This window comes from Alosa pseudoharengus, unplaced genomic scaffold, assembly GCF_046254945.1.
Source record: "Alosa pseudoharengus isolate Yale_2024_CS ecotype anadromous, Long Island Sound unplaced genomic scaffold, YU_APseudo_1.1 YU_APseudo_1.1_scf_17, whole genome shotgun sequence".
Classification (NCBI taxonomy): Eukaryota; Metazoa; Chordata; class Actinopteri; order Clupeiformes; family Clupeidae; genus Alosa; species Alosa pseudoharengus.
The window spans coordinates 22042592-22054799 of NW_027468640.1; the positions used below are offsets into that span (position 1 = coordinate 22042592).

The following is a 12208-nucleotide window of genomic DNA, read 5'->3' on the forward strand; positions in this document are numbered from 1 at the left end:
GACACACTGGATGAGGAAGAAGAGCTGCTTTTGCTTTTGCTTGCAAAGAAACGAAGAAAAAGAAGGTGGAATGTTCGTCCTTTGCATCACGCCAGACATTTATATGGTGAGTTCAATCGCGTCGTGAAACCAATGAGGTTGATAGACGAAGAGAAGCACTTTGAGTACTTCAGAATGTCAGCACACCGATGACCTACTTCATCGGATCAAGCCTTTCATTCACCATAAAAGATCTCATCTTAACCCTGTAAGCTTACAAGAGAGACTTGCCGTCACTCTGAGAGTATTGGCATCCGGTTCCAGTCAGAATGCAGTTGCTATCTCTTACAAACTAGGGACGGCAACTGTATCCAGCATAGTTTCCGAAGTGTGTACAGCAATCTGGCGGGCATTGAGAGATGACTTCGTATCATTTCCTAAAGGGGATGAATGGAAAGACATTTCGCGAGACTTTTGGAGAATGTGGAATTTTCCAAATTGCTTGGGGTGCATCGATGGAAAGAATGTCACAATCAAAGCCCCAGCGAATGCTGGAAGTGACTACTTTAATTACAAGGGTGCAAATTCCATCGTGCTTATGGCCGTGTGTGACGCGAGATATCATTTCACCATGGTGGATGTCGGTGCTTTCGGCCGTGAGAGTGATGGGGGGATTTTCCAAAGCAGTGAGTTTGGCGCTGGTCTTGTGCAGAACACCCTTCAACTGCCACAGCCTGCATACTTGCCAGGGACCAACATCAACCTGCCCCATGTGTTCCTTGGAGATGCTGCTTTCCCACATGTTAACTTGATGCGGCCATATCCAGGTGTCAATCTGGATGATGCCAGGAAAGTGTACAACTACCGCCTTTCAAGGGCCCGCAGGATCATTGAGAACAGTTTTGGCATCTTGGCTGCACGCTGGAGGATTTTCCAGAAACCCATTGAGTTCCCACACAACAAAGTTGTGGATGTTGTGAAGGCATGCGTTGCTCTTCACAACATGCTCACACACACAGATGCTGCTCACACTCCAGCATGCAGATACATCCCACCAACTTTCGTAGATACCACATCACAATGAGGTGAAGTTCAGCCAGGTGAATGGAGGAGGGTTGTTGCAGATGACACTAACATGAGAGCTGTAGCCAGAGTGTCTACAGCACATGCATCCCGCGCTGCAAGTGCAGTGAGAGAGGACCTCAAGACATTCTTTCAGACACAGCAAGGACTTGTTCCCTGGCAGGACAGAGTCATTCGGAGAGGTTGCCTGAACTAATCCGATCTTGATCCGTGTAGAATACTGTAATACAGTTGTAATAAAATTGAGTTCTTCTAATACTGGTACCCTTGTGTCTATAATTTCTGTATAATTATTCTACACCACTGGCACACATTGCCACCTGCTCTTGGGCCAGCCATCAACATTGCAGACAAAGTGTATGGCAACAGTTATCATATGAATAGTGTTCTCATGTGCACCTGGCTGCCTATTCTACACCACTGGCACACATTAGCACCTGCTCCTGGGCCAGCCATCAACATTCCAGACAAAGTGTATGGCAACAGTTATCATATGAATAGTGTTCTCATGTGCACCTGGCTGCCTATTCTACACCACTGGCACACATTAGCACCTGCTCCTGGGCCAGCCATCAACATTCCAGACAGAGTGTATGGCAACAGTTATCATATGAATAGTGTTCTCATGTGCACCTGGCTGTCTATGCGTTGCCCTTCACTGGTTATACTGACTATGCCTATACTATTCCTATGTTAATGACTTAATAATTCCCTGTTTTATAACTTAATGTCGTTTTGAGCATTATGTCACGCTTGTTTGCCTCGTAATTTCACTCGTCTTCGACCACAACAACAGACACCACTTACATAAAAACAAGGTTTATTAACAAATAGATGAACAATAACATAACAGTATAATAAGTAAATAAGATAAATAAGATAATATTAAAAGAAGGTAAGCCCTAACAACAAGACACGACTAAAAATTAGATAGCTTAACTATAATATAACTATAAAAAACAATACGATTAGGCTACGTTTAACGATAAGATAAAAAAATGTGCTTAAAGTAGGCTAAGACTAAAAACAAATTTAGCCATAGCAATAAGGTGCATTTAAAAATGTGCATCATCATAGCATCAACAATGTGCATCGTTGCATCATCGCGGGTGCTTCTGTGCGTGATCTATGAAAACCTGAAGCACTTTCTGCTTCAGCTGGTCAACAGTCAACGGGTCAACAGTCTCCATCATCTCCGCACAGACTTGTAAATAATAATAATATATTAATAATACAACAATAATATAGCCTATAGGCCACGTCAAATTCAACATTTATGTTTAACAAACCGTATCATTTAAACGTTAGGCTATTCAAAGTTTGCTTCCGGCAGGAGCAAATTGATTGAACAAGGAATAATAAATAAAAAAAACATGTTCTGCTTACCTGAATATTTGTTTCTGTCGGTCTGTGCTTCACAAAATTGGCAAGCCATGACAGCTCTTCAAGAATTGGTGCAGGTCTGTATCCTCCTGCAGCACCACTTCTTGTAGCTGCCTGTGACTTCTTTTTCGCTTTTCCAAAGCGGTCGCGGAGGTTCTTCCAAATCTTCCTACAGTGTGGCTCCTCTCTTCCAACATTCATGGCGATTTCTCGCCATGAATCCTGGCACCTCTGGCCATCTCTGTGTTCCTCCATTGAAGGATCGTACAGATGCCTGTAGAGGCGCACTTGCTCGGACAGCTTTCCCTCGAACTCATCCATCTTCCTGTTTCCGCTTTGGCGCGCTCGTCTGAAAAAAAATGAGTGGTGCGCTACCTCGCTCTACCTGGCTTAAATCCTGGCGCGCCAGCTGCGAGATCTATGTCATTTTGACGTCACGTTGTCGCGCTACCGGTCCGGTGCGGCGAGTATAACCAGGCCTTAAGCTACGTGTGTTTGATTCTTGGAGGTGGCGCGGTAAGCTACATTATTATGTTAAGAGTGTGTATAAGGAAACCTCTCTGGCGGGTTTTTGGATCAAAACCAAAGCAGAATATCCCGAGATAGCCGTAAAAGCGCTGAAAACGTTTCCCACCACGTATCTATGCGAGGCCGGGTTTTCGGCAATGACTGAGACCAAATTGCGCAATCGACTGGACATTTCAAACACACTGAGGGTGTCACTATCTTCTATCGCCCCCAGATGGAACCTTCTTGTTGCAGGGAAACAAGCACAGGGCTCCCACTGATTAAAGGAGAATTCCGGTGTGATATTGACCTAAAGTGTGTTGAAACATGATACCGAGTGTGAACGTATGTCTCATAGCCCATCTCGGCTTGTCCCCTGCACTCCAAAATCTGGCGCTAGTTAGCCGATGCTACCAACAGCTTTTTCAATTGTAGTGCTTCGGCATCGGGCTAGCCATGCAAATAAATCACTGGTTTACACCATTTACGAGGCTCAATGTATCTCCACACTTCATTGGTAGACTTCCGAGGGCCCTGACATTTAAAACGAGACATTGAGAACTTTGAAAAAGCACTGGTAGTTTACTTACAAGACGATTTATACAGACAGTATCTTCACGAAGTTTAGCGTTTGCAGCCATCTTGAATTTAGTCACGATAAGTCGAGCGACGAGTAAGAATGAACAGGTATGATAAGGGATCAGATTCCAAAAATAATTCAGTGGAAATGCATGGATTCCAGTTTCTTCCAGTAGCAGCAACTGGAATCCATGCATTTCCACTGAATTATTTTTGGAATCTGATCCCTTATCATACCTGTTCATTCTTACTCGTTGCTCGACTTATCGTGACTAAATTCAAGATGGCTGCAAGCGCTAAACTTCGTGAAGATAATGTCTGTATAAATCGTCTTGTAAGTAAACTACCAGTGCTTTTTCAAAGTTCTCAATGTCTCGTTTTAAATGTCAGGGCCCTCGGAAGTCTACCAATGAAGTGTGGAGATACATTGAGCCTCGTAAATGGTGTAAAACAGTGATTTATTTGCATGGCTAGCCCGATGCCGAAGCACCACAATTGAAAAAGCTGTTGGTAGCATCGGCTAACTAGCACCAGATTTTGGAGTGCAGGGGACAAGCCGAGATGGGCTATGAGACATACGTTCACACTCGGTATCATGTTTCAATACACTTTAGGTCAATATCACACCGGAATTCTCCTTTAAATATCCAGGGGCGGACCTGCCATTAGGCATGGTCAGGGGGCCTCGTCATCCCCATATTGTTTTTTTTTTGTTTTTTTTTTTAAATAAATGATCACCGCATCCAAACAACATATTCAAATCCATAATAAAAATTGAAAAAAATATTCCTGTCATAGCAGCAACTAGCTAGTCTGAACGAGGTCTTGGTAAGGTGTGGAGTTGAGCGATTGACAGCAGCCATGAAACGTTTCCAGAGTGGAAGTGATAAACGAAAAAAGAAAAAAGGAGGAGGAAGAATTTAGAAAGAAATTGCCTAAATTAACCAACTTCTTCCAGTCGAAGAATTCTTCAACGGAAGAAATAATTTGGACAGTGAGGCAACAACATCTGCTGAGCTGGGTGGTGTAACTAATGCTAGCTGCAGCAGCTGTGGCACCGATGCACCACCACCGGCAACTTGCACTACATATTCTTGATGATGATGATGATTATGATGTTGATCTAAGTGAAACAGTCGTGAGGGACAAGATCACTGTCACTGTCGAAGTCCGCACTTGTGCTGTTGGTGCTGCTACGGACACCATTTCAGTAGCAGAAGCTTTGGTAACGATACCAGTAACGTGAGTAGCCCTAACATGATACCTAGCACTACAGTTATCAGTGACGACCCTGCATTATGGCAAGATCACCGTAAGAGATGCAGAGCATACATAACTGGAGGTAGTTCTTTTCCAGTAATGCATGCACAACACATGCACAAGTTACCCCCCCCCCCCCCTGAAAAAAAAATGGGAATCAAACCGGTCCATGGTACATAAAAGGTTGGGGACCCCTGGTATAGACGATATAGAATCAAATCCAATTTAACTTTCTTGTCCATGCGTGTGGTTCGAATCCCAGCTAGATCGCTAGTTAATTTTTTTTCCATTCATTCAGTAGGCTATATGTGTCATATGTGTGGATAATGCTTAAACGGACATGTATTAGACATACACTGGTGATGTTTTCAGAGATATCCGTTATATTGTCTCACTTGCAAACACTTCGTGAAAATGTAGCCTAAACCTGCACTATCGGAGGCAGAGCAGATTAAGAGGCAGGGTCTTGTTGAATATTCACTGATTTTATGCAAATATCACCAGTTAAACTGCTCACTATCTAAACTGGAACACCGGAACAAAATGCGACACTCGCCCACAAATGCTGGGGCAAGTTCAGTGAAATCGTTTTGCACCGTTTGAACAACAACCTCTCAGCTGCACTGCTTGCAGGTCTTCAACCGAAAAACGGTGCGTACCGTTTCGAGATTGAACTGCCCCCTTTTGAAATCGAAAGCAGTATATTCGCAAGCTTACAAACGCCATTTTGGAGGTGCAATATAGGCTATTCTTAAGTCAGGACAACATTATTGCCAAATAATATAGGCTTAAACAAAAATATAGTCTAATTAGTCCAATGATGATAAGAACTCACGTCCTCCGAGCTGTACTGTGCTTGTAAGTAGGCCTATACTACTTTTGTAACGGCGCCTGACGTGCATGGACAAGGCTAATGATATTGCATTTGTCCACCAATAAATGGAAAATGTGTGCTGTAAAGTTGTACTTTAAGTTATGTAGTAGTCTATGTGGGAATGCAGGATGTTTCAATGGTGTTAGACTAATCCAGTGAGGTAGCCTATGCCTCATAAATATGTCGCTATAATTTAGGCTAATTTGTAGCCTACTGAGAAATAATTGTTATTTTAATTATGCATGTGAGTTTGTTCAAAATTATAACATGTGTCTTTCAAAATGCATTTTGTGACTAACAAGCAGGGTGCGATTTGTAGGGGGGGATTGTGAGGATTTCCCCCCCTCTGGTTTTCCTATCCCTACCTCTGCTAAATTATTTTTATCGCCGGTGGGGACAACATTTATCCCCCTCTGCCCCTGATGCTACTTAAAGCGCTACAACGTGAGAACAGTCTAGTAGGCTACCCAGATAACAAACATACACTGGGACGGAACTGGGCCACACCTACCACAACGTCCGGCACAGATCTGCATAATGGACCTGATCCGGCGTCCAAACGCACATCGGTCCAAAACTGGTCTGGATCCGTTTGACGGATCTGGTTCCAATAAGGGCTAAGACTGGCCCAGTTCCGTATGAGAGTCTGTGTTACTGACGTGTTCCAGATCTGCTTATCATATGCAATACGGGTCCGCTTATTGTGTGTGGTACGGACCCGTTTATCAGATATCAGCTGGCTTTATTTGACACGTGAAATGTGATTGGTAATTAGGCTAATTATCCTGAAAATCTGTTTGCTACACTACACATTAGCTAACAGGTTCGTTATCGGTTAACCCAGGCTAAAGTTCGTAACGTTTTCCCAACAGCTCAACTAATAAACATAAGCTAGGCTACAAACACAATAGGGGGGTAAAAAAAAACTTTACAAATAAGTGTCCTATTATTTTTTTTATTCAACAACCTGGCTGTAGAAGTGCAATCCCATGTTTAAATCGTGTTAATTCCACTGTTCCCATCGATATTCAGGCTATCTTCCAGTCATCTCCATGGTCAATCTGAAACAACACAAAATAAACATTAGCCATTTATTCCTTTTTGAAAATAGGCTAAGACAATTACACTCGTTTTTTATCATCGGTGATCCTGTTAGCGTTATCACTGTTTTTTCCAAAATAGGCTAGTTATTGTGAGTTATTTTGCTCAAGCTAAGCTAGCCTATATTGCTGGAAAATAATAGTATAAACTTACAGTAGGCCTAAAGTTATCAATCGCTCGGCTGCTTGTTGTTGTCTCTGAATAAACCAACAGAGATAAAAAGCAGATAGCCTACCTTGAAAAGTTGAGCTGTGTCCTAGTCCAACCCCAGGCTGGCAAATCATGTCAAAAGGCAAACCAAAGATCCTTGATTAACGTTACTGCTTGGACTTCTGCATGCGTGGCAAGAATATGGGGTTGTCTCATAGCACTGTTTGATCTGACACAAACAGCAATTGACTACTTTTACCACTGCTAGGTAATAATAAAAATAATGAAACGAGCGATCAATATTGAGCCAACTATATCTTCTTTTCCAGCCTTACTGTAGAAATGAAGTGGCCAAGGGAACATAGTGCACCCCCATGGCTTCTAAATTTGTGCCATTCCAAAATACCTTTTTTTTTCTTTAGCAGCCAGTTGACAATAAAGTAGGGAAAGGACAGTCAATTTAGCAGAGTCCGCACCTTAATTAATATCATTACCACCTGGGTCTGCTGTGAAAAAATGGTCATTCGGCTCATATCCGTATCACAGGTTTGGGCCAAATCAGTGTTTTGTATTTTAAACGCATTTCCTGACTTCCAGTTGAGTTGCGGAAATCGGACCTGGGACAAATCTGTAAACCGGTGATAAAACAGCATTACTAGCAGAGCTGAAACCTCTATCAGGAGCAGATCTGGCCCACAGCCAGATACCGTATGTCCGCTACAGGCGGATCTAAAGGCTTTTATGCGGATCCGGCCCAAAGGAAATTGCTATCTGGGTAGCCCAGGGGTTCCCAAACTTTTCCACGACAAGGCCCCCCAAATACCACTAGGTTCTGGCCAAGGACCCCCTTGATGTTTTATTAATTAAACCCATCGACAATACTACAGCAAATGTAAAAATACATTAAGCTAATCTAATAATTATTTTAGCCACAACCACATCGCGATGGAGCATACAGTGTGTAAACATTTTATTTGGGGCTTTCTGCTATATGAGAGCCACCACTCTACTATTATTCCCAGTCATTACCATGGGAAATATGTTCAGATATGTGTCACATTATTATAATGGCATTGTATAACAACCCTCATAGTATATTTTAAATGTTTCAAATGTATTTATTTGTTGCTTTTATTTTTCCCTTCAACTTGCTGAGGCCCCCCTGGCACCCCCTCGCGGCCCCCACTTTGAAAACCACTGGGCCAGCCTACATAATAATCTGACATCAGAAACGCACCGTCACCGCGGCACTCATGCTGCTGACACAGTGGCTGCGTGATAACTTAATTTGGCCTTGATCGTGCAGGACATTTCAGAATGTCGAGTGTGTAATCCATCATAAATGGCTAGTTTCAATGGAAAAGTTAGCTGGACAAATGAAAGAAAACGAGAAGGATTCAGTGAAGCAAATCGTCATATTTTAGAACCTTCAAAATTAGAAAACTGATGCAACTGAGATGGAGGACAACTGCACGTAGAGTAGAACGTAGGCCTATTGTCCGAAGGAACTTACATTACATGAGGAGATATTTGCTGAATGTCACAAAAAGTGTTACAGAAATTGCTTGGCATCACTTATTCAATGGCTCTCTACCGAAACACCTGTAGTTTGCGGAGGACGAACGAGAAAGCACTCGTTTGATAAATCAGCCAGTGGGCCTAGTAGACAAATAACTTTCAGAAATAATCTGTACTGCAAAAACGAATGTTGGTGGGTATTTAAACTATCTAGCGGGTGTTTTAACAGCTTCAAGAAATAGAAGCTTCATGGTCTTTATGTTCTGGTTCGTAAATTATTTTCATAAAACTTCAAGTTGCCCTATAACTTTACTCCCCAAACTCTTCACTGCACTGTAGCCAATTAACTGACAGTATGATAGTAGGCTATTTATTTTCTGTAGGCTACAATAAACACATTTATTTTTTCAACTTTTGCAATATTACGCACTTGGCTACTGAACGCAAATCAGCAGGAGAGAGAATGCACGTAGCCCACGCAGCGTGTAGCGCAATGTGTAGGCTATTTGGTTACCAACTAACACTGTTAGCCAATTCACTAACTTAAGACTTCAGTGCCATCATATACAAAGTTTTTTTACACAACAAATATAGAAAGGATTGAGGCAGCAAAAGTAGAGGAGTCATTTCAGATGGGGCAAGAACAAGGTGAATTTGTATGCTTGTCAAAACGTAGTCCTACCCTGCATTAGAGGAGCTGATCATACCAAGCACACTCGCTGTTTAAAGTCATACACACTAAAACTAAAATGTTACAAAGGTGTCAAAATTATTATAGGCTATTATTAGCCATGACATTACTAGGCTATGAATCGTTCGTTCATTTTTATTTTTTATTTTTTACTTTTTTTTTGGGGGGGGGGGGGGTACAAACTTATTTATCATCCCCCCCCCCCCCTCTGGTTTTTACACAAATCGCACCCTGCTAACAAGTGTAAATGAAATTACTGACCTGTTCTGAGTTCAAATACACAATTTTACCTTAGTCTGCCTGATATGCTAGACTGTTTCAAAGGTTAATCAACGGAGAGCGAATGACATAGGTCTAAGTTGCCATGACTGAGATGGCAGGTGCTGCAGAATATCAGGATGACATTACAGCTGTCAAAGAGAGGATCTACAGTGAAGACGACCATACTTCCATGCAAGGAAATCTTCACAGAGAATCTGGATGTGGGGAAACTGCAGTGAAGAAGAGTCTCCCTACCGGGATTGATTCGAAGACACTGAGGTCTGTATAAGGCCAATCAATTTGTGTCACATCAAAGTAAACATTTCTATTATCACACTTTTTGCACATCTTCCAAAAACTCAGAATGCAAATAATTGTGATATGTGTTACAGCTGTTTTCAGGAAAAGGAACCATGCCCTGTGCCCAGTGTGGTGTCCATGAAAAGTGAGCGGTCCGTGAATCGGCCGGTTCATTTGGCAGGGGATTTTACAGAAACTCGGTATCCAGACTATTACCCATTCTTACGTAACAGCATTTTTAAAAAATGACCATGCAGTGTATGTTAACAAGATATATTAAAACATAGTCTAGGCCTACTATACTGTTGACATATTGCTTTCCCTTAATAGGGTTCATCTTGAGAAATCTGATTCATCAGATTCTGATTCACCTGATTCACAGCTAGATGATTCTGTTATCCCAGAAGATTCTTTACGGTAGGCTATTTTGGAACACATTTTAATTTAATTAATGAGGAATTGAGAATTTATTTGCCATTCTACAAACTACAATGAAAATAAAGCAACTAAATGCCTTTTGTGAATATTATTTTTGGATAGTTTGATTTTTTTCCGTTTCAAACAAACTCTCTTACACACACGACTATACTCTTTCACATACCCAACTATATGCTCTCACACACACTACTCTCTTACATACACAACTATGTTCTCTCAGACATAACAACAACAACAAATAGACATTACATTTATACAACGCTTTTCACAATATTCAAAGGCTTCACAGTGACTCTCATGCACACATGTAAACGGAGTATAGTAGTATTTGGTGTGAGTATAGGGATGTATATGTGAGGTTATGATAGTGTGAATGTGAGATTATAATAGTGTATGTGAGATTATGATAATGTGTGTGTATGACCAAGCGTGAACTATTTCCCAAGCAGCCCCTTATAGTTCTGTGCTGTGTTACGACCCCCTGTGCCCCTTCAGGCCTGACATGGCCATTGCATGGGCAGTGCAGCCCTAGCTTGCCCAATTAGCTAATCATACACACCTGGTGAAGGTGTGTGGGTATTTAAGGGGTTGCTCTCTCTCTTGATTGGGGGGCACTTTTCTGTTAGGCACATTCTGTTGCAGGCACCTCTGGGTTATCTCTCTCCCACTAGCACTTTCTTTCTATCTTGGAACATCATACTGACTTTGGCATACACGCACCCACATGAACACACTTGCATACATGCTTTTACTTTCCCCTAGACATCTTTTGGTAATGCTTATTTATTGCTTTTGGTTACTTTTAAATAAATACTTTATTGGTTAAAGTTATCTCTGTTGTCCCGACTCCCTCTTTATGTTGCGGCTTAGAGCCGGGTCGTAACAGCTGTAATCTGTAGTCTATTAGGCTACTCTAACAACCAATTTATGACTACCTGAAACCGTTTTGATAAAGAAGCTGATTTTTGATACATTTAAAAATAACCTTCTACTTCATGACCCTGTATGAAAGCACATTAGGTTCCCCAAAATTCCACGGAACACAGGTTGAGAACCTCTAGGCTAGTACAGTAGATGCACTGTAGGTCATATCTGACATAGTATGATATATGGGTAATTTAGTGCCAAATTAGACAGAATCCAGGAAAATGGTTGCAGCACTGTCTCAGATTTTGCTCAAACTTTATGTATAATGTTTATGTATAATGTTTCTCTGAACTAAGGCCTGTGAAAATATATTTATTCGCCTTGAGAGAATTGAATTGTTTTTACACTACAAACATTATTTAAAAAAAAATTTAAAAAGAAAAGATCTTTCTGCACATTGTATTTTCACAAAAAATGTGTAAGCTTGGTAAACTCTAATCTAATGCATGTGTGTATTGCAACAGCTTTCATGATGGTAGACGACAATCTCCAGTGCCCAGTGTGATGTCCATGAAGAGTGATCAGTCAATGATTCTTCCAGTGTCATTTGCAGGAGACAGAACCTCTGGGTATCTATCAAACCAAATTATATAGATAATAATGTGTTCATGTGTTGTTAGAATAATCAGTCTCAGTTGTGGACTTGTTAGCACTTAGTAGTCATAATTTTAGTTCATGGACCATTTTAATGTGAACTTGTCAAACATAACAGTTTTTGCCTTTTCTCAAAAGCCCCTTATTCCATAATTTAGAGCAAATACAGTAATTTTTACTGTGCATGTGTTTTAAATGATTCATACCATGGCTCATCTTAGCCGTATCATTACTTCCTGCAAATAGTGGAAACAGCTGTCAATGTGCTGTTTGTACATTCTCATGATTCAACAACAAATCTTGGTTGTGCCACTCAGTTTTTCTAGCCTGGCCACGGCCACTAGATCACCTTTCAGGGAGATACTAGTCTGGAACACGGTAGTTCACTAGCGTTTCCAGAGGTCGGCCGACTACAATGAGAGGGGATGAATTAAAACTGAAGGGGGCTAGAATGTGTACATTTATTTAGAGCAAAGATCACATAGATTGTTTCCTGGTTACCAATGCTGTTTTATGTCAGTTTGTAAAGTTTAGGTGAAGTAGGAAGTAACGCCAGGAATCAC

At 41.4% G+C, this 12208-nt stretch overlaps 1 protein-coding gene across 1 annotated transcript in view; it reads left to right on the forward strand.

Annotated features, from left to right (window-relative positions):
- Positions 1-5530: 5530 nt before the first annotated feature.
- LOC143127056 (tenascin-X-like) overlaps positions 5531-12208 on the forward strand; it is a 61969-nt gene continuing 55291 nt past the window's right edge. The window contains exons 1-5 of the mRNA XM_076288358.1: positions 5531-5649; positions 9438-9665; positions 9779-9886; positions 10017-10103; positions 11516-11620. Coding sequence (XP_076144473.1) covers positions 9490-9665; positions 9779-9886; positions 10017-10103; positions 11516-11620 — 476 coding nt within the window. The 5' untranslated portion in view covers positions 5531-5649; positions 9438-9489. The remainder of the gene's footprint in view (positions 5650-9437; positions 9666-9778; positions 9887-10016; positions 10104-11515; positions 11621-12208) is intronic.